The sequence below is a fragment of the Talpa occidentalis genome, unplaced genomic scaffold, assembly GCF_014898055.3.
Source record: "Talpa occidentalis isolate TD23 unplaced genomic scaffold, MPIMG_talOcc4v2.1 talOcc4.6, whole genome shotgun sequence".
In the NCBI taxonomy this organism is placed as follows: Eukaryota; Metazoa; Chordata; class Mammalia; order Eulipotyphla; family Talpidae; genus Talpa; species Talpa occidentalis.
Genome location: NW_023604972.1, coordinates 126,831,470 through 126,855,893, shown reverse-complemented (window position 1 = coordinate 126,855,893; position 24,424 = coordinate 126,831,470). Strand labels below are relative to the sequence as shown.

Sequence of the window (24,424 nt, the reverse complement as noted above, 5' to 3'; positions counted from 1 at the left end):
GACAATTTCATATTTAATAATCAACTCTAAGTGGTATGAGTAATTCTGTTTAAATAACTTTCCCAATTATTGCCTTATAGTTGCATAAAATCAATCTAGTAAATATTTGTTTTGTCCTACATTTTGGGAGACTAACTGAATATAATTGAATGCACACTAAGCTGGAGTCCCATTTAGTAATATATTTCAGTTTGGTGCTTTCAAGTAAATAAAATATTTCCTGGGGGATCTAGAGATGTTATCATTATTAAGTTTATATGCTGTAAAAATTGGAGGAAACAATAAGATACAGGTATTTCATGCCATTCCTATAAGTTGCTTGCTTCATACATTTCTAACACTTGTATTTTAGAAACAAAATAATTATTTCACTAAATGGATCACTTCTGGAAAGCAAGATGTAAATAAACAGTGAAAGCCAGGACAATATTAAGTAATCTATATTTAGCTGGATTATTCTCTATTAAAGTTTTATGATGTTCTCTCACATTGCATGAAAAATAAAGAAATACAACATAAAAACAGCAACTTCAGGCTTCCTCTATTCGGATAGACTATTACACTTAACAACTTAAATATTTTGAAAAATACATGAAATTAATCATGCCCTCACGCGTACTTTTTCTCCTGTGGAGAAATGTCAGGCAAGTACTTTCAAGGCTCCCTATTCCTAGCTTGGTTCTGTCTCCTTAGAAGCACAAGTAGTTGAGATTTCTGATGACTTTTTTTTTTGGTCATTGAGGAGGATTCTTCACTTTGTATGAAATCACAACTTTTGCAATGTATACAAAAGATAAACAGAATGTACAAGATGGGAAATAATAAATGCTAGAATTTCCATCCCTTAGCTGAAAAGCAAAAGTAAAGCACTCAATGAAAAATGTAGACAGTGAAAAGAAACCTGTTTGACAGTTATAATCCCTTCCTGTGTCTCCTTGTCAGTGATGACATCGAACATGTCTGCCCCTTCTCCTTCTGCAATGCTGTACTCCATCTCAGCATTTTCCCCCACGTCGGGGTCATTGGCTTTTATCCTTCCGAGATGGGTTCCAAGGGGTACGGACTCAGGGGAATTAAATTGATACGTACCTGAAAATTAAATCAGAGTTGTTTTGACATTTCATCTTGAAATAACAAAAAGCTTTCATTTCCTCTGCCTTTTTTCACTTAAATAAATTACCTTTAAATTTGTGTAGTTTTTCATCATATTGAATTATAAGCCATCAAAAATTATAGATTTATTAAGTTGGAAAATCATTTATAAAGACAGAATACCCATTTTGCAAATGAGAAATATAAATTCTAGAAAGATTAAGTGAATGTCTGAAAGTGATAGCCCTGATATTAGAATCCAGAATTTTTTTAATTTAAAGGATAGGAAAACTAAATATTGACTGCTTATTTGGGACTTCAAAATTGCCATTATGTATTTATATATATATATATATATATATATATATTTTCATATCTTCAATTATTTAAAATAACACACACTTATTCTTAAATTCTAAGTCCGGACAGAAAAATATATCTGTACACACCAATATCTTGCTTTGTTAATATATGAATGATTTTGGTAGGGGAAGAATTTCTCTGTTTTCTGCAGTTCCACACAATCATTGTATTGCATAACATAGTCCCTGAAAGCTTTTCATTTGTGACTAAATGTCAATAGAAAAAAATTACAAAAATGCTAAAGAAGGAAATATTTCTAAATATTTGTCATGTCCTAAACTCTATGCAAAGACAGAAGGCATTCTATTTTTTTTTTTTTTTGAGGTGACATTGCTCTACAACCTCTATGTTAATTTAATTAACTCTAACATTAGTCACCAAAGAAATAAGATATATGTATCCTTAGGGATGAAGCTCAAAGAAATTATACTGTAAACTGGGGAAAAGCAGAATGCAAAACTGAGTCAGTTTTCAAAGTCATTCTCTTTCCAGTTTGCTTAATGGTTAAGAAGGGGGTTTTCTAAATAGTAACTACTGGATTTAAAATCACATCATTGAGCAAGTTAGTTAAATTCAAACTTTTGGTTTCCTCATCTGTAAAATAATAATTATGATAGTGATTTACTTACAGGCTTATTGTAAAGATTACATAAAGTTGTCTCTTTAATACACTTATTCCAGAGGCTAGTTTTAATATTTTAATATTATATTTTCAAACATTTTGTTAAGACGAGGTGAGATTCATGGAGTTGCAAATATGAACGTTTATCAATTTATGTTGTTTTGGCTGCATTGTATGAAATTGAATGAAATTCATTCATGATAATGAAATGCATTATTTTCAGCTTATCCTATATATCAGAGGGATTGTAAATTTGCCTTTATGCATAAATTAGAGGTAAAACCACTGTTCTATGTGATTAGCTTCTGCTCACATTGTGTGGGAGAAGCTTTCGGACATTAGATCACTGAAAATTTTCTTACTCTGGGGAAATCGAGGTGGATTGTTGTTGACATCTGTTAGGGTGATGTTCACCATGGTAGTTCCAGAAAGGCCTCCCATTTGGCCTCCCATGTCTTTGGCTTGTATAACCACTTGGTACTGCTCTCTATTTTCTCTACTCATATCTGGCAGTGCAGTTTTTATTATGCCTTTAGATAAAGAAGAAACATATGTTGCAATTTAACCGGTTGAAAATCCATTGAAGTTAATTATACAAACAGATCACATACCTAAAGCAATCTTTCAATCCATAACCTTTTTAATGTAATTTACAGAATAGAAAGAATTCAACCTCAGGGCTATTACTTAGGAATTTTTTTTTTGTTAAATCAACATAATTATCCTTTTGATTAAAAAATTACCTTCAGTCTAAAATCTTTAGACAAAGAAACTTAATTTTGCAGGTTGTCTTATTTTAGGTATTTGGTATTTCCTACTACCTATAATGTGCTGAGTCACTGTAATATTAATATCATCCATTTAAAATCAACAAATTGTAGTTCAAAGAGCTAATCATTCAAGTAAACTACCTAAATAAAGAAAATTTGTTTTGGATCACATGCAATAACTGATGCATAAAGAGAGAAAAGACACTGAATAGCCAGCTTTTGAAAAATAGAAAAAAAAATCTATAAATTAATTGTGCATCTAGATGTGTTATCTAATTTAAAACAGGCCAGAATTTTAATGATGTTACCTGATTCTGGGTCCACTGAAAAATATGGCTGTCCTTGCAGTATGCTGTAGACCACTTTGGCGCTATTTCCATAGTTGGCATCATCTGCATCTGTTGCAGTCACTTGTATAACAGATGTACCTACATGAATAGCCAACCAAACACAGACATATCAGTACTTTTAAATTTGAAACTATGGAAAAAATTATCGCTGACAGTATGGGGTATTCAATCACAGTATGTAGTTTAAGAAACTTGTTTTTACAATGCTGCCTCTTTTCTCATTCATTTTTTTTTAAATCATCATCCCTGGATTTTATAATTTTGAGCTATCTAAAAAATAAAAAACATTTTATCACATAGATGAATATGAGACAAATGTATTCCATTTTAATTGATTGAAACTACTAAGGGACAATTTTTCACTAAATCAATGTACATACAGTTTACAATGAATACATTTATTGCTCCCTGGAAATGTGTGTTCAGATGTAAAACCCTACATCAATAATGCTCCTACTGCTTTTTTCTTTTCACTCAGGTAAATTAATTATGTATTGCAAATAAAATGAAAAGTAGAAAAGTACTATTTTTATGAAGAAACAAACAAAAATGGCATAATGCCCTGCAAAGCTTTTTTGTCTGCAAAATACATGGGATTATTCAGTATCCGTGCTTCCCTTTGAAATGTAGTTAACATAGTCATCTGTGGTTATACCTGTTGCTATGCTACATATTGTTAATTATGTGCTGCATGTGGAAGGAAATTAGTAAATACCCCCTTCAAAGTTTAAGAAAGGTGCAATTTTGTGTCACATACAATTCTGTAATTTTTAACATTAAAATTAATTTTAACTTAAAAAGTTTAAATTGTTTTCTTTTAACTATCACAAATCATTATACTTAAAAGGTAGAAAAGGAGGTAGGTGTTAGAAGTGAAACAGAATGTAATATATCAATGGTCTTTACCTGTATTTTATTTGGTCTCTATAAGGAATCAAAACATGACTTTAAAACTGCTTTTAACTGAAGCCAGCCATGAAGCCAGCGTGACATTGTCCAGTACACAATATATGATTTTTTGAAAAAGGTTGACACTGATTCTTGCATATATTTTAAAATTATATAGGAGAGGTATTTTCCATATTGACCTTGTCACAAACTTATCTGAGTTTTATGATAGTTTCTCAAAATTTGTGTTGTGAGTGTATATATATGTATATATATATGAATTCCAAATATTAAATATTGTACATTTTGATTAAACTAACAATATATTAATATAGCTACATCAATATATTTGTATACTAATACATAATTTTGATAAGTTTTTTTAATATTTTTTTCAAAACTTAGTAATATAACTTGAGAATTTGAACTCTTTCTTGATGCCTGCTTACTCAGCTACATTGGAGTTATGTCCTAACAAGAACACACTACAAGACATTCAGTCTGTCCCGGGTATACTCCTTTATCATTAAAAAGAAATCCACTCTTATTTTAGCCAAATCAAAACAAAAATGCTAAAGTGACTTCCCCATGCAAAATTACGTTCAACTAAAGTGGCGTTTTGTTTTACATTTAATATATTTTAAATAACTCTCTGTGAACATGTATTAGAATAAGAATTGTTTTCATACTTGAGGATTATTGAAATATAAATTATTAAGCAAAACCAATATGCTAAATGCACATAGTTAATTCATCAATTCTATGACATTTCTATTGTAACTAGTTTCATTATTCCTTTACTGTATTATTTCATGATGGGTAGGGGTAAAAAAATCTCTGTATCTTTATTAACACTTTAATAGATTGTTATTTTTTTATTGTTGATTCTTAAGTATTTATTGTTGCACTGAAGAATTGGGGTATAAACCAGAGGTGGGGGGGTTGAGAGGATTCACCAGAGACAGAGTGGGGAGCAGAACACCAGATCTACTGAAACACACTCCTGAGGGGAGCAGCAGGCGCAGAAAGAGAGGGCTGCTGCACCACGTGGGTTAGCTCTCTGGCAGGGAACCCAACTGAGGGAGTAGCAGGATAGTGCTAAGAATCAATTCCTAGGTCCCTAGATTGTTATTGTTGAATTTGGTTTTAGTTATTTATTCTTTATCGTGGCATGTGATCTCAGAATATCTCAGTAGGTTAAACTTGACCTGATGAATTTCCCAGGTATCACCCTTTCATTTTCCTCTGTATTTTGGTTTATTTGTATAGGTAAAAGCAAAGAAATGACATTTGCAAAATTACAATGAATTCACCTTTAAAATTCTTAAAATTGAAGGAGACTTACAACAAAAGAAAGATGTACTTTTACCATATTAATATATATATATGATGTTTATTTAGATATTATGAATTCAATGGATATAAGGTCTTATTATAAAGTGCAATCTCTCCCTCCTACCCAAACTCTTATTCATCAGATTTAATTTTACCAAAAGGGACATTTGAATTAAAAAAATAAAATATTATATTTGAGGAGTTACTAAGTTTACAGTAATGTCAAAAGTGCTTGAAACTAAATGGTGCATAGTGAGTATAACTACCATGTAGTGGAGGAATCAGTAAGACATTAAGTTATCCAGTTATCTTTACATTTATTATTTTTTTAAGAAAACTATTATAGTGATAAACTATCTCTGTGTTTTGGAGGAGCAAGTTAGTTAACCTCTTTGAGCTTATTTTTCTTAGTTATTAAAAGAGTTGATTAAACCTAGTATCTTCTAAATATACATGCTATACATATATAAATGTATTTACATTTAGCATTTAAAATAGACATATAATGACTATGCATAGGTCAAGGAGAAAGCAATTGTTGTACTAATGTCAGTATAAGTAATTAAGAAAAAAAAATTATCCTCTAAAAATAGTATCACAACTCACTTATAGTTTTTAATCACAATCATATATTAATATCTGTCAAGATATTTGACAAAATAGCATACATACAAGAACATTAATAATGTTTTACAAAGGTTAAAAGCTTATCTTAAACTGAAAAACAAACTACTTCAGAATGCTCATCAACAGGAAGTTAAAGAATATTATTTTAGGTGTATCTTTATCTCAAATAAAAGTACATGAACAGATGAAGATTTATACCTACATTAGTTTGCTATTTGATTTACATGAAACTATCCAGTAATTTCCATAGAAGTGGAATTTCCACATGAAATTGGTTAAATGATCAAATGGGACTTTCAAAAGAAATTTGTCAAATTCCAGCATTATTTGTTACTATTCAAAATAATGCAAGCGAAGAAAGTGCTGAAACATTTTGATATTCCTTTCATTTCAGGAAAAAATGTATTCCACTTGACTTCTTTTTGACTTTTGAGTAGAAAAGATACTGGTTGAAATGCAGTAGAATCACTGTTATCAGCAATCATTTTAGAAATGTTACACCAGGGCATGGGACATTAAGATGTATACAATTGAAAATAATTAGAAACGATTTAGCATTAAATAGTAGCTCCCAGTTACACTTTTTTTTTTTAAAGATGTATTTATTTATACAAGCATTGGGTACAGTCAGAAGCACGGGAGGGTGAAAGAATTCACCAGAGCCAGAGCTGGGAGCAGAACAGGCAGACTGACGAAATACACTGCTGAGGGGAGCAGCAGGCACGGCAGGAGAGGTCTGTGCGACATGTGGGACCCTCGCCAGTGGCCGGGGATAGAACCGGCACTGCAGAGGCTGCAGGTAGCTTCGCAGCCCAGCGCTTAATCACTGCGCCACCAGGGGAGGCCCCAGTTACACTTCTTAGCTTGAAGAGGCTATATTTCATAACTGTGCAGAAAAACTACCTTAGAAAACAAAGTACAAAAAAAAAAAAAGTAGATTAGCATGTACCTACCGACTCCAGACATTTCAGGAACACTGGCAGTATATAACTCTTTCGTGAATTTTGGTTCATTGTCATTGATATCATGGATTTTAATGATAAATTCAGATTCTGGCTCCACCTGCCGCCCAGTCTTTCTGTCTATAGCCTTGGCGCGAAGAATGTACAGGGATTTTTCTTCTCTGTCTAGCTTCTTTGCAGCATGGATGTCTCCTGTATTTTCATCTATAACAAACAGACTGCCAGCCCCATCTCCTGTTAAAATGTATTTCAAATTTCCATCGCCTGTATCTTGGTCAGTGTGAAGCTTCAAAGAGGTAGAAAAGAAGAGTTTTATAAATATGTGCATTGTTATCAGACAAATAATTTTGCAACATATCAATATCTCCACATAGCATCACTGCAAAAATGATAACAATGATTATCTTAATTTTCACTGGGGGGGGGGTTGGGGAAACTAAACATTTCAGTTTATATCATTATCCAAAATTTTAAACAATTATATTCATAAATATTGTTGGGCTAGATTTAAAAGAAAATGAAAGTTGATATATGTTTTTCAAAACAAAGTGTTTCAAAGATAGTTTTTAATAGAAAGCAACCTGGATTTAAATTTCTAATATATTAAAAAAGAAAAAATCCACTCACCTACATCTTGATTATGTCTAAAATTACTAACCTAACATTGTGTTGTGAAGAATTTCTGAACTTATTATCATAAGATTAAGATGTATACTTTAATTTTATCATAAGATTAAGATGTATACTTTAATAATTGAACTTGCCCCCTTCAATTATTATTTTTAGAATATATGTTCTGTTATTCAAGATGCTAATAAGATAAAGATTTTTAATCTCAGGTTTTTCTCTGTATGAGTAGCGGAGTTCTCTTTCAACCACAATGTTCTCATTTTGGGGGGGGGGAGTTGACATATTTTACAGACTTATTTGAAATTTCAAGTAATAACACAGCACTTTTCCACTGGCCTTATGAATAATTTCACAAGAAAATTATCTTCTCCTGATATATATCCATCTTAAACATAAACTCCTTAATGGAGACATCTGTTCATTGAGTATTTCAAATAAATAGAACATGTATTCAGAGAAATTAGAACTGGAAAATGTAATTTTTTTGGCAAACATAACATTTTCCTGAAACTTGAATAATAACTAGCCTATTGTTTTTGTTTTCCATCATATACTTTACTATTTTCATCATATCCTGACTTCATCTATGTCTTAGGTGACTCATTCGATCTTTGAATTATTCCACTATTTCAATCTGTTTATTATGGTACCCAAACTACAATCCTGAAATCCATATTTTTACCCCTTTACTTTTGAGACCAATGCCAGAATAACAATGTGCAACTTTTTCTTCTTTAAAATATCTTCTCCACCCATGTATTTGTCTCCATATATATGGTTCTCACTCTGGTTTTGCCATCTATCATATCTTATTCAGACCACTACAACTATCTTCCAATTGTCGTCTGCCCTTCCTCTTGCTTTACTCCAAAAAAGTGTCCATATGGAAGCTGTGATGTAGAAAAAACAATGTTACTACAATGAAAAGTAAATACACATGTAGAAAAACATTTAAACATGGTAATAATGATAATCATTATACTTTTCTCTTAATGGTTTTATATTCAAATAAAAATTTTCAAAGAAAATTCAACCAAAAACACGCTATGTGGATGAAAGGTGATGTCCAAAGAGAAATTAAAATGTTTATAGAAACATAAATAAGTCAGATAGAGAAAGACAAACACTAAATGATTTCAGTCCTATGTGGCATGCAGAGAATCAAACAAATGAAATAATAAAACATAATGATTTTATAAAATATCCAGGTGTAGGGATGTGTGTGTATGTGTGTGAGTGTGTGTCTGTATGCATAGTAATTCACTTCCCTTATGAAAATACTAGAGGGTTATTGCTGTATCATCAAGTTGCCAAGCTGCCCTTCAAAGCAGCTGTACCATTTTTGCACTCCACCAGTAATGAATGAGAATTCTGTTGTTCACACCCTTGCCAAAATTTGGTACTATCAGTGTCAGTGCTTTGGACTTTAGGCATTTTAACAGTGGGTGTGTGGTATCTCCTTGTTGTTTAAAATTGAAATTTCCTGATGAAAATGATGTTGCACATCATTCATATGTGTATTTACCATCTATCTTCTTTGATGAGTCATCTCTTCAAATCTTAAGTCCATTTTTCAATCAGCCTGCCTTTTTATTGAGTTTAAGGGTTTTTTTTTTTTAAGGGTTTTTTAAACATGTTTTGAATGTTAGTCCTTTATCAGATATGACTTTTGTAAATATCTTCTAGCCTTATTTACTATTATTTCACTCACTTAACAGTCTCTTAAACAAAATAGAAATTCTTATTTTAATGATGTCCATCTTATTCATTATTTTTAATGGATTATGCTTTTGGTGTTGTATCCAAATGTTATACAAATCTCAAGATCATTTCAATATTCTTACTATGTTATTTTCTATGGCTTTAACAGTTTGTATTTTATTTTTAGGCCTATGAACATTTTTGAGTTGATAAGCGTGAAAATGTAAGGTCTTTGTCTAGATACATTTTTAAAAATGTGACTGTCCAGTTCCAGCATCATTTATTGAAAAGATTATCTTTTATCCATTGCATTCATTTGCCCCTTTATCAAATATCAGTTTACTATATAGTTTGTTTTTTCTCTATCATTCAATAGAGAAAATAAAATTGAATATGATTTTATAAATGAGAATGTGTAATGGAATTTTGTGACAAATTAATGAGTAAAATAAAAATATGAGTATATATAGACTACATGGCATAGTTCCTAGAACATAAGGTGATTGAATATTTATATTCAAAAATTCAAGAATGGATTTGCAGGTGGTGTTTGTATATGTGTGTGCAGGTATGTGGGTATACTCCACAAATATGTTTCCAACATTACCTGAAATAACATATAGTAACTTAAAATATTACAATTTTTCCTAAAAGGAGAAGAAAGACACTAGCAAGAATTAGATATTTCAGATTCTTTTATCTTGTTTCTTCTTCTACAAAGTGATTCCCAGGAGTTTACCCTAGTGGTTAAAATAGAGTTAACTATTTAAAATGATGGGAAATTAATTAAGAGTTTGGATTATAAAATACTAGACATTTGCAGAAAATGCAGGGCCAGATGTCTAATAGTTATTACAGCTGTCATTAGAATATGCTACCGAAGTGTTATAAAAGTAGTAACATTTTGTACGTTTTACAAAATCTGACCCACCCACAACTATCTTTCATTGAGGAAATATCCTATAGCATCACACTAGATATCCACTAATGATTGTCATTTTTAGTGATGAAAATGTATTTCCTTTTCATACAATGGCATGGAGCAGAGCTATCACCCATGAATTGATTAAATCAAGAGAGAGATGTAATAAGTCAAATAATATCAAGCTGCAGAATTGATTTTGATAAACTAGGCTCAATTATACTTGCAAGAGCAATTAACATGGAAACATTACTGGAGAAAATTAATCTGTATTAAGTAACTGAGAGCACTTGTTCTTTCTAAAGTTGATTCAGGAACAGGAGTGAGAGACGCTATTTCCTACCTCTGACAGCATACAATTTACAATGAACTGAACCTACCCTAGTGGAGACAGATTGAACAGACATAATTTTCACAGAGTCCATCAAATCATGTGTAGCAAAGACTGGATGCTTAATGATTAATTGCTGAATTGAAAGAAAAATGTGTCTCCATTCAATGACCAACACACATATACGTCGTTTCTTAAAGTAGTCACTTTCAGAGACATTTCAAGCAATTTAGGATAACTGAGCTTTAAAATAGGATTAATATGTCATCTTCACATTGTCAAAGGGGATAATCTTGCTAGATATATACACTAATGAATAATCTCCACACTTAATCTGCAAACATGTTGACCTCTATGAGGTGAATGCATATTGGCATTGATCTTTCTATATTGGCATACCTTTCTTGTTTTACCAAGACCCTTTACACAGAGTGTTTCATCTAAAGTAACTATTAGATTCTTTCAAACTCTGAAAATATTTCTGCTGCTTGCCAGTGCGTCTTTGGGACAAATACATCTTGGTAATCTTGTCTCAGTGACCTTGCCATCCCATGCATATTTCTCTATTCAGCTGTTCCTTGTCATTGCAACACAGAGAATATTAACCAGACTGTTGCCTATTGAGTTAAGGATGGAAGACAGCATATTGTCTTCCTCTCCTCTTGCTTCCCTGGTGCCTTCGGATGGTTCATTATCCTGGGTGTCTATCCCAATATCTAAGGTAGTGGACATCCTTTGCAACCGAAACCAATAGTGTATGTCAAACCAGTCGGTTCTTTAAAAGCATAAGAGCACACTGTTTTATGTATTTAGTTAGTGGTCAGTGGATAATGGAGAAATGGAAAATTGTTCAAAATAATTATACATTCTAGGAATGATTTTACTCTTCTACATCTGTGTGTGATCCTGTTACAATAGAGCTGGAGTGCTGACCACTGGGTTGCAACAAAGTCTGGAACTGACCTTTGATCAAGACATTATGCTAAGTGAAATAAGTTAGTCACAGAAAGACAAATACTTCTAATTTCACTTATGTGACTAATCTAAAATAGTCAAACTTAAACAGAGACTACCATAGCAGTTGCCAGGGACTGGGAAATGGGGTAAAGAGGGGATTGCTAATCAATGTACATAAATTTCTATTAAGCAATATGAATAAAGTATAGAGATGTGCTGTATAACAGCATACCTGTAGTCAACAATAATATATTGCACGCTTAAAAATGTGTTAAGAGGGCACATTGCATGTTAAGTGTTGTTACCACAGTAAAATAATGTTTTTAATACATGAAAAATAAGTTCACATATTTTTGGAACTCGACTGAAAGTTGGGAGCAGGGAGTGTGATGATCAGGAAGATGACAGATCACTGTGAAGTGAGCTCTATGTAACATTTGTCTCCAAGAGACAATTAAATCCATTCAAGTGACAATTGGGTTATAAATACCTCACAGTGTTATATAAAGTTTAAAAGATGCAATGTTTAAAAAGTCCTCGCTGAGTTCCTAACACATTAATTGCATTGAATAAACTAGAATGGCATCGAGTGTTCTTTTGATACTTTTGCATTAGAAATCTGATTATTTAGCTATTACAAGTCATTTAATTCTTCTAATTCACTATCCTTTTACTTTATTCCACATGCATGGTATCCACCAAATTTCCTCTTATTTCTGATTTTCTCCTAATTGTTTTAAGTCATATTAGGCTACATTGTGAACACCTTATTCACTATTAATAGGTAGTTATTTTTTACCTATAACTGCTACTCTTTACTTCCTCTGAGTCAATCAGAATTTGAATTTCAGTTAACTGATTTTGCATATCACATCTTTATTTTCATTTTCTATTTCCATTTTGTGACCTTGCATCTTTTATAGAGGCTACTCTTTTTTGAAGATAATCAAATGACTTTTTAAAACTTCTTCAATCTGAATATGATGACTTATGTATCATTCTGCACCTTTGAGAATTGAAATATACTTGCATGTTTGTGTATTCCAGTATTTTTTAATCCTAATTGCTTTATTTTGATTTTTTTATATTTTTCAATTTATATTTCAAGGGATATGCACATCAGCTCCATTCCCAATACTTAGAAGAAACTTATGTCAATCTACTTCTTCCTTTTAATTATAATTCTCAATATTAAAAAAGTGATGCAGTAATAAGCAATAAAATTAATTGCTAAAGCTTTAGATTTATCATTTCTAATTAAATGTTTGCATGCTTATTTTCTTTAAGAAATTGCAATAATTATTGCAAATGGACAGTCCTTATCTCTGATAGGCAATATTGAGGTTCATATCTCTGTGTTACAATAATTATTGCATGTTTAAGACACTTTTATTCCTATTAGAGTTTATACCTGTCCAAAAACAACTTAATAATAATAATTAAATCTAATAATCAGTCTAAATCATCTAATAAATGAGCTTTCAAATTCACCATAGGTAAAAATGGATATAGCCATAATGCATTGCGTAATAACATATTGTTTTTTTTTTTTTTTTAAGAAAACTTGTGTTGGGGAGGAGATTTTAAAAAAAAATCCTAATTGAAAATGGTCAATGTTACCAGTGAAAATTTGACAGGAAAATCAAATCAAAGTGCGAAGTTTTGTGATTTATGATAAGAACAGGTATTGCAGTCTTTCTATCTATTCCTTTCCATTATTGGAATAATTCTCTTGGGAAAGAATGAATATAGATGACTTGTATATAATCTCCTTATAAATGGACTGCTTAATCAACTGAGCATTTGCTGTGAAGAGAATTTTGAACTATGGAATGCTTTTACAAGAGATCTGTGGTTGGGATTCCTATTGTAAAATCTACTAGACACGATGCCTTATGGGACATTGATTTCTGTAAATTGTCAAAGTATATATCTGAATAAAAAAGTAAAATATTTTGATGACTTCAAAACTTTTAGCTATGCAAGAAAAACAGTCACACATCTCAGTTAGAACAAGGATAGAGAGAATATGCAGTCCAGGAAGAAAGATCTGGTACTATGAATTGAGTATCCCAGACATCTCCATTATTTACCTGTGCTTCTTTATTGTGTGTTTGAAATTATTAGTAAAGCTTGATACTGTGTAATCCCTCTAACCAATTAAGTTTGATTTATGAATATTTTCTACTAGCTTAGATTGGTTCTATGTCAAGATTCTATTCAAATTCAGGGGACTTAATGGTTAGAATACTTAGAAGAAAATAAGTTTGATGACAACTTGATGCTAGAATGTCAGGTTATTTGTTGTCAAATAACTGATTTTTGTTATCAAATGACAATAGCTTTAAAGTAGTAATGGGATGAATCTCACCAATGGAATTTAAAGCTAATAGAGTTAAAGCTGGGTGAACAGGCTATTTAGTTTGAATGATGTAAAAACCAGAAGAAGGTAATGATTATTCTATTTTCTGGCAATTATTAGCAGCCCTAATTGAAGTCTGGTTTCTCAAAGAGAAGGAATTGGTAGCAGGCCTAATTTTGATTCTGTTACTACTTGGAAAGACATCCTATTTACTCACAAAACAAAAATGGGGAATTTATAGTCTGAAAAATTAAATAGGTAGCTATAGGTAATGCACTGAGGGTATTTGGCTAAGGATTTAGAAAGCTGCAGCACAATAACAACAGGAATGAGCCAATCACCATCAGGACATCTTAAAATTAACAATGGCTGAGACATGTTGGGTGTGAATTTTTGAATTGGAAAGTAAGACTAAAGGGAACTTTTCAGTGGTTATGTAACCTTTCTCAGATGCATAATTGTAAAGGATGTTATATATGAAGAGACACACTGCCTTTACCATTTGGACAAGGACTTTGACTGTGTTTGCCATTCAACTAGGTTTAATGGGAACATTTGATTTGTCTGAGTTCTCATTTTTGGAAACATTAAGCAATATGGATTTTCTGGGAGTTAAGCAATAGATCACTATCCAGCCTAAGGAAATAATGAGGCGAAAGTTTTCTTTTATACAAACTCCCTTTTAGCCAGTCTTTCATGATCAGTAAGCACAATTTCTATTCACAGAATGAAATATGAATTTAAGTGATCTTTGATCAGATAACCATTGAAATATTTACCAAGGGAGGTGACACAAGGAGACCCCAAAAGTCCTTGTGATCCAAATGCTGAATGATATTATCTGTGACCAAAACATACACAGACTATAAATTGGGCCGAAATCAGTTATAACTACTTAACAGAGATATCTTAGTTTTTTTGACCCCTGAAACAAAAGTTGCTTAAGGAAACTAGTTTATTTGAAAGGCAATAGCTAACACTGGTTAAAACACTGTCATAATGGAAGTGTATCAGATAATTCTGAAGACTGCACTACAGATTCTGTCTCACCTAGTCACATAAAATGTGAATATAAGAGGAAGTAAAGTGAGACTTTCACTGGAATTGTTTGTTGAATCTATAATTATATCTAAGAAAATGTGTCTTCCTTTCCTTTATTATCTAGTGAGAAAAACACATGTAAAAGTTTTGTATACCTAAAGAGTGCCTAAGACCTAAATTTAGATGTCATTGAATATACCAGTACATATTTCAAAAGGAATTTTGGTTAACATTGTCAAAATGGTATTCTTTTTTTAAAAAGGATTTTATTTATTTATACAAGAACTGGGATATAGGCCAGAGGCGTGGGCGGGTGAGAGAATTCACCAGAGACAGAGTGGGGAGCAGAACAGGCAGACTGACAGAAAACACTGCTGAGGGGAGCAGCGGGTGAGACAGGAGAGGTCTGCCACTCCATGTGGGCATCTCCCTGGCCCACCCGGAATCAAACTCCCACTGCTGAGTCTGTGGACAGGTTCACAGCGCTGAGCTCAACCCACTGTGCCACTGGGGAGGTCCTTTTTTTTTTTTTTTAATAGGGGCATGTTTTATTTATTTATTTATTTGTTTGTTTGTTTTGTTCATACATGTACTGGGTACAGCCAGAAGCGCGGGAGGGTGAGAGAATCCACCAGAGCCAGAGTGGGGAGCAGAGCAGGCAGAAGGACCAAAGTACACTGCTGAGGGGAGCAGCGGGCGGCAGAAGAGGTCTGCGCACCATGTGGGACCCTCCTCCGGTGGCTGGGGAGCAGCCGGGGATCGAACCCTCGCCGCAGAGGCCGCGGGCAGCTTCGCAACCCAGCGCTCTACCGCTGCGCTACCGGGGAGGCCCAGTCCTTCTTTTTTTTTAAAGATGTATTTATCTGGGTTAATTTTAAGAACTGGGGTACAGGCCAGAGGCATGGAAGGGTGAGAGAATTCATCAGAGTGGGGGGCAGAAAACACTGCTGAGGGGAGCAGCGGGCAAGGCAGGAGAGGTCTGTCACGCCATGTGGATATCTCCCAGGGCAGCTGGGAATCGAACCCGTGCTGCAGAGGCTGTGAACAGCTTCACAATGGTGTGCTCAACTCTTGTGCTCAACCCACTGCGCCACTGTGGAGGCCCTGAAATGGTATTCTTACCCAAAAAAATATACAGATCCATTATAATTCCTATCAAAGATTCAATGTTGTTCTTCAAAGATATAAACAAACATTACTGAGGTCATATGGAACCACAAAAATCCCCAAATAGCCGAAACAATCCTAACAAAAAAGAGGAAAAAAGGCATCATCACACTCCCCATATTTCAACCTACACTACAAAACTATAACAATCTAAACAGTGTGATACTAGAACAAAAACAGACATATAGACATTTGACATAGAATTGAGATCCCAGTAATAAACCCACACCTATATGGGGAGTTAATTCATGAAAATGCACCAAAACACAAATTTAAGAAAAGTTTCAATACCTTTTCAATAAATGGCATTCAGAAAACTAAGCAGTCACCTGCAAAAAATAAAATAAAATAGAACAAAAGACAGATGTAAAACCCAAAACCATAATATACATGGAAGAAAACAGACAAAACATCCCATGACATAAGATTAAACAATTTCTCAGTGGATTTGTCTCTAAATAAAAAAAAAGAATATAAACTACTGGACTACATCAACTAAAAAAAGCTCTACATAGCAAGTGAAACCATCACTAAAACAAAAACACAACCTACTGAATGAGAGAAAATATTTGCACTCCACACATATGACAGGGGCCTAAGATCAAGATCTACAAAGAATTCGTACAAGTCAACAAAGAGTAAACAAATAACCCAATGAAAATATGGACAGAGAAGCTAAATAAGCACATCCAAAAAAGACATACAGTTGGACTAGAGGCACATGAGAAAAATGTTCACTATCACTTAATTTGGGGGAAATACTCTTAATTATACCTTTCAGGTATAATGATGACCATTGACAAGTTGTGTGAGAAACCTCAGGACTTGTTATTCCACAGAAGCAATATTGAAATCCTATCTATTATACGATGGCAACAACATATGGACATATGTGGTGATTCAGAACTGGTCTTATCGCTTTAATCATTTAGTGGATATGTTTGGAGCTTGTTTGGAAATTATAAGTAGGACTGAAATAACATTCTTTGAAGGTTGTCAGAATGATGAAAACGTCTTGCTAATGCAGATTCTGATACCAAAAAAAGCCGTTTTTCCAGGAGATCAGCAATGGTTAGAAATTGATTGGAAACAAAGATCTAATTGGTGGATTAATTTATTAATAACTTTACAAAGGGCTTATTCATTATAGGAAAGGCTCTCAGATAGCATAATCCCTGTTGACTTTACAGATTAGTGACTATGTGACTTACAGAGACGCACAAAGAAAGTTCAGTTGTATGACTGTTATATTAAACTTAAGTAATATCGGGTTGCCATAATGAAGTATGACTTTTATTATTGTTTTCTAATAGTCTGAACATCACAAATAAAAAGGAGTCTTCACTGTGGTACAACTTAGGTGTCTGAACAGAGAGAATGGAGAAAATGGGTGTAGATGTACCAGGGACGCATGAAAGCCAGTGTGCTAAACCTCTTCATTTAATAACTGGGATAGCATTATGCCAACAAAACTAATGTAGCCCATAATTCACAGAGTCATGTTCTTTGAGCACCATCTCAGTATGTATGTTACAACTGGAAGCTACTGCATTAATCCCTCTGACAAAATTTTATGACAAACAGTTTGTACATTGACTTATAGAATTAAATTAAAACTAGACATTTGTAAATGATAATTCTTGGGGATGAAGTAAAGTTGGCCTTATAAAAATTACACATTCAATAAATGCTTACATCAACACATATAAAAACTTCAAACCACTGTGGATGCTGGAGGAATAAGAGTAATTGCACTGACAAAAGAATATTAAAACATCTCAAAAGAGATATCATCTTGTTTAACAAGCTTTCAAAGGAAATTCCTATTAAAAACTGCATGAGTCAAATCCAATTTGTTGTCATGGTGCTAGCGAGATTAATCCTTGTAGGAAATATAGCACAAACTCTGAGACATAAGTTTAAAATGTATCTTAGAAATATATAATTTGGAAATATTACCTGAGGATAGAGCAAAGACTAGGAAGCTGAACAGTTCACCCATGATATAGTCCCTTTGCATTATTAGAGGGGTACTCCTTAGGATGAAAGAAAGAATATGAACACTACCTAATTTTGTTGTGAACTTGCTAAAAATAGATGTCTTATAAACAAACTAATGGTCTTTGGTAGGAAGAGAATGCTTATCTTCATCTGATTCAGTTAACTGTCCCTGGTTTAGTGTTGCTTTGGTATTTAAAACAAGAATCTGTTATTAATAAAACATGTTCTCTGACAATGGCATATAAGCTATGCAAGTATAAAACAGAGCTGTTTCATAGCTTAAATGCACTGTGTTTTCTAATGCTGGTAACTATTCATCTCATTTACGGGTCTATACTTTATACATGGACTGAGGGTTCATTCTATGGAGATCTGTACAGCAGCTCTGAATGTCCTACACTTCCCCTTGCTTCCCTGTTTACAACAAATTCCTTGTGTTCTTTCAATTATTACTAAAAGTTGCTATTGGGTGATATCAACTGATCTATTAGAGTCTGAAATGACTATTTCCAATCATTTGTTTTATTTCAGAAAAAAATAATTTTTATCATTGTTTAATCAGAGATATTTTAATGCTGTTTTCACAGATATCTCTTAGTTTCAAATGTGCCAAACATACTTTCATATTCCACACATAGATTCCATAAAAACAAAAAAATTCTCCCTAGGAATTTTGCTATTGTAAGACTAATTTTCACTGAAACCAAAATGCCTGTGTTTCTTAAAGGACATTGTTTTAAGGAGAGAACAATGTTGAATAGTAAGGCAGATTTCAAAACAGTAAAGGAAATTAAAATATATAATTAGGAAGCATGTAATATAATTAATATTCTATTCAGTATCGGTATAAAACATGCTGCCTGCTGTGGATTCTTCACATCAAAAGCAATGTAGCTTAGTGTTTATAGAAGCTTTTATAATTCTGTAACACATTTTCTTATTTTAAATGGAAACTTTCAAGTTCATTTAGTAATATATCAAGCATTCTCCTTAGAAAGCCTAATGAAACATCAATTTGACACAGACATTATATAAATTTGATTCAATTACTACAGAGTGAAATTTAAAAATCTATTATATTATTTTTTCTCTGCTATAGTTCAAAATATTTTTAAAAATAAAACTTGCCCACTAGTATACTGCAAGTGTACTCATAATGCACCTGCTCCTAGATATTGCTATGGATACAACCTTAATGAGTCTACAATAATGATCCTTCTCCTTGTCTTCTATTTATACTTTCTAAGCAGTTTACCTAGTCAAATGGCCTTACGTACCAATTACTTGTAATGACACCCACAATGATATCTCCATCTCTAATTTTTCCATTGACTTTTCAAATCTAATATTTAAATGTCTGCCTTTCATACATCAGTGCATCAGATAACTCCCTTAAAATTGTATAAGGCCTACTTCTCTGAACCATCCACTACTCATCCACAGCTACCTACGTACAGATTTTTAAATACACCCTATTGTGCTACCCTTTGAATGCCCGATCGCATCAAAATTATTTCTTCTTCTTAACCCTTTCATCCAATTAATCTGTATGTTCTGTCATCTCTACTCTTCTGTTAACATCTTATTTCCATTCACCAGTTTTGACCACCTGAATTAACTCAGTGGTCTCCCAATCAGTCTCCCTGAATCTTTGTGCTTAAGATTCAGTGTTCCATACAATGACAAGATTGATCTTTTGCAAAACAGTGTTTATATGAATGAAACACTACATACACACACACCCACACACACGCACGCACGCACACCACCAGCAAGAAATTACCAAGACTTGAAAGAACCTAATTACTTTGCTTCTTTGCTGTCTCCAAATTTATCTAGTCTTTATTTTCCTCCTCAATCACTAATTATTGTCATTATTGGTTTTCTTTCTTCACCATAGATCTCAATAGAATTGAGTGGAAATTATTCAATTTAGATCCACAGATTGATTTACCATGCCCAAGGTTATGTTAGAATTTTACCTGCAGGTGGTATTTGAACCATCATTTTATTTCTACAAATATATAAATTTCAATTGATAAGAACACTTTCCAGATTTTCCTTCATTTGTGATTATCAATTTTGAAAATTTATTCTCTCTCTCCAGTTCAAGAAAGGTAGTGCTTTTTCTACATTAACACATGTATATTCTCAATGGCTTTATAATATTCTGTTAACCCTCTGTAATACATGCACTGGGTTGAGAGAATTTTTATTCTGCTAATGTCGAATTCTTTTCTTGAAAAACAATTCACCTCTCTGGACTTTAAGAACTTCCCTCCTCTGGTGAAGATAAACGATTATAAAGTCACAAAATTAAATGTTGACATTGTCCTGTATGTCATCATGGAATTCAATTTAAATAAGTAAGTACTGTTAGAATATTTCTGGCACGTGCTTTAAACAATGCTGTGAACTATAAGCAGGTATTACTATTTCACCAGTTTCCTCAAGTATTCTGTCCTTGTTTTAGTTAATGAGTCCATCTCTCTTTTCAAACATTTGTTCCCATTCTCTGGAATATCTTCTCTCCATTTCTTTGAAGTACTCATTTTTTTTTTTTTTTTTTTTAATAGAGGCATGCTTTAATTTGTTTGCTGGTTTGTTTGTTTGTTTTGTTTATACATGCACTGGGTTCAGAAGTGCTGAGAGAATAGTCTGCTCAGGAGAGGTCTCCATGTTCTTGTGAGCAGCCGGGGTTTCGCAAGCTCAACCGCTGCGCCACCGGGGAGGCCCTGAAGTACTCATTTTTGATTGTTCTTCAAAGCTCAAGTTGGCCTGCTCCCCAGTTCTTGTATGCATAAGTAAATAAATCTTAAAAAAAAAGCAATAGAATGTAAAGTGATTTAATATGGTGTCTCTAAAGGTTTTTCTCTGTTTCTCTCTCTCTCTCTTCCCTTTTCTCCCTCCTTTCCTTTCTCTTTCTATCTGAAGATCAATTGATCAGCACCCTCAGCTACCTTTTGCCATGCAATGTATTAAAGTCATGATTCTGGATATCAAGGCATAGGCAACTTGGGACCAACATTCTGCCGATCATATACCTTCACTGAAATTTTTACACTAGTCTTTATATACTTAGCAGATGGACCATACACTAGGGTATACTAAACACCAGTATAGTTAGTGGTGAAAAAAATGTTTTTTTTTTTTTTAAAGGGAAATAGACTGCAGTCAAATCTTAGATGTGCAAATTAATACTCTGACTTCAGCATGTGATTTATCCTTTTTGTGTAGACTCTGCATTATCTCCATAAGATCACCATAATAATAGCAGCCACCTTAGAATTGACTATTACATGTTTTAAAATATCTGAAGCATTTAGAATAGTGACTATGTCATGGTTAGCATTCGATAAATATGTTATTAGCATAATCCCATAAAGTTGTCTTTCCATGTGTTTTTTTTTTTCATTTTTAATTTATATGTGAGGACAGTCAGTTCCCTTTCTATCCTTAGTACTCAGCTTTTAATTTTCCCTAAAATATTATAGAGGAATTAACTGGATAATTCTGTGCATCCAATTTATTTTTTTTTTCATTTCCTTAACCGCTTCATCAAAAATATCTCTAATTTTAATATCAGATACATGATATCCATCAAAATGCTAAAAATAAAAACTTCTTATTACTGAATTTTGCAATCACATTTGCTATGAGTGCTGTTGAGAATGTTTTATATACTAATGAAAAAAATTTACATATGAGGAATGAGGAATGTTTTTAGAAGCATAAGCTAAGAATATTAAAATCTTTTTAGTGAAGTTTTTTTGTGAAATTTTTATTCCATGACTAGTTGGAATTACTTACCTTTTTTTTTTTTTTTCTTTTGGGTTATCCACACTACTATAGGTATTGCATAGCTCAACACTATACAAATTTATGTTTTTTTCTATTTTAAATTAATTAATGTGATCTGGCACTACTGATATTTTAAAATACCTACCATTATTTCATTTATGTATTCTATTTAAAGATATCTTCATCTAAAAATAATAAAGATAATTTCAAATTAACTTGAGACTTCTGATTTAACATGATATGTAAAGGAAACAAATTTATCTTCCTGTTCTTTCTCACAAAATTGAACCATGAAAAAAAACAACTACTAAAGTCAATGGATTCATAATGTTTGAGAGCAAAAATGCAGGCATTCATTAGTTCTTGGCAATTCTTGGGGTCAGGTAAACTGGTGGAAACACTTGATTTTAAGACAAGAGTCAAAAATCTCATAGACTCACAGCAGAAAGTATTCTAGTGAGCAATGAAGAGTCATATTTTAAGTCCTTTTTCTTCTGAGGTGAACAGAAAGTGTACATGAGAAGACAGATGAACATGAAGGGAGTTAACACAGAATGATTTGTTGGTTCTCATCACCCGTATTCTCTAACCTCCAGATTGAATAAAGAGAAACGCTCTCCAAGAAATTCAACAAGTTTTAGCACTAGTCTCTTTTGCTTATTTAGTGAAAGAATCTCCTTATGTTTACCTGCCTGATTCCTCCTGAGATAAAAATCTATCCTTCTAAATTCCTGCTATGAGTGAGACCATCCGGTATTTTTCTTTTTCTTTCTGACTTATTTCGCTGAGCATGATCCCTCCTAGCTCGATCCATGTTGCTGCAAACTGCATGTGTGTATCTTTTTTGATTGCTGAGTAATATTCCATGGTGTATATGTACCACATCTTCTTGATCCAGTCATCTATTTTTGGGCATTTGGATTGTGCAAAAATGAAAAATGATATAAGAATTATATAAAATAAAATATTAAAAAATATCCTTCTATAGGGATCCTTCATAGACACAATGCTGAAGTCCACATCTAAATTGAGGGAAATTGGCCATAACAGCAGTAATAGACATGAACAGACAAATTTGTTCATGATATGCTTGAAGAAAACTGGTGACTTAAAATTAACTGAGATTAGAAAACTTAATTCAGTGCATCAGTTACTTTAAACAAATTCTAAACCATATGCTTAATCTAGTCAAGAGGAACATAGAGTCAATTTCACTATTAAAGGGCAATTATAAGTTCAAAAGAATCTACCTAATAGATTTATAAATAGTTTTCCCAATATTGTGTTGCCATGAGCATCTTTTATCATTTAAATTACATCATATTTACTGGGCTTGTTAGCCTGACATAAACATAGAAAATAGCTAAGTGATTACAACAAATTCAAAGAAGTATGATAGAAAAATTGGGTATACTCTAAAATTTTTGAATTAGTAATCAGGACCTTTTATTCCTTTACCTTCACTGAATTTCTTTCCATATATTTACATAGACTAGGTCTTACATATTTGAGAAATAATTCATTTTGAAAATTTGACCTTGCCCTGTATTCCTGTACACAATAAATAAAATGATTTTTCTCATAAATGTTGCAAGTCCTACAGCTATTCAAATGTTCAGTATGAATACAATAAGAATGGTCCTGAGTTCTTCACATATAATTCAAAGAGAATATGTACATAAATTTTCATTTCCTCTAAATTTTCTGATCCATAGTGAGGAAAAGAATGTAAGCAGTAAAAACCTCAGAAATGCTTCCGACATAAGAAGAGGCCATTCTTATCACAATTCACACATTTCAGCTACCTTTTATTCTATGAAGTTACTTTTGACATAAATTCAAACTCTGCTTCTTTTCAGCTTTATGCAAAGCTAAAATTGGAGCCTTTATTTCTAGCCTTGACCAGAAAGTCAGAAAAGAGAATGCGTACTCTATGATTTCACCATTATTCACCATGAAAATGGTCAAGATGAAGCACATATTACCAGCAGTGAAATGACATGAAAGAAAATTAGGACTCACTCATCGGTCATATTATATCTCATGGAATACAAATGAAGGTTATAGCCTTGAACACATCATTTTCAAGAGGCAATTTTTCTACTCTAGGGAGTGTTAACTACAGCCATGTATTATCGCTCTTGCAATTTCATTCCCACTTCAGAGAAATACCTGTTCAATAGGAACAACTTCAAATAATATTATCCATTGTGCTCTCAATGCACAAATTTCATTTAATATCAGACCTGCAAGTCAAAATGAAGGGACTTACAGTGAATCGTTATCATGCAACCTATTTGTATATGTTTCTAAAATGAATTACAGGGCTGTATATGTCTTAGGATATTTGATTGTAACATTTATAATCTCTTTATAAAATCAAACCTATTCTTATTTTCCTAACAAGTTTTTATGTCTCTGTGTGTATTCATATGCCTATACAGCACTAATGACATTAGAATGGAAAGAGATTTAATATTTTTTTTTCTTTTCATGGCCTAT

At 32.7% G+C, this 24,424-nt stretch overlaps 1 protein-coding gene across 2 annotated transcripts in view; it reads right to left on the bottom strand.

The window, feature by feature from the left end:
- CDH9 (cadherin 9) overlaps positions 1-24,424 on the bottom strand; it is a 57,150-nt gene that overhangs the window by 19,520 nt on the left and 13,206 nt on the right. The window contains exons 2-5 of one of the 2 annotated variants that reach the window (XM_037529676.2): positions 7,001-7,295; positions 3,156-3,275; positions 2,440-2,607; positions 902-1,089 (exon numbers count right to left, since the gene is read on the bottom strand). In XM_037529676.2, the coding sequence (XP_037385573.1) occupies positions 902-1,089; positions 2,440-2,607; positions 3,156-3,275; positions 7,001-7,295 (771 nt within the window). The remainder of the gene's footprint in view (positions 1-901; positions 1,090-2,439; positions 2,608-3,155; positions 3,276-7,000; positions 7,296-24,424) is intronic. The other variant, XM_037529677.1, reaches the window with a different exon arrangement.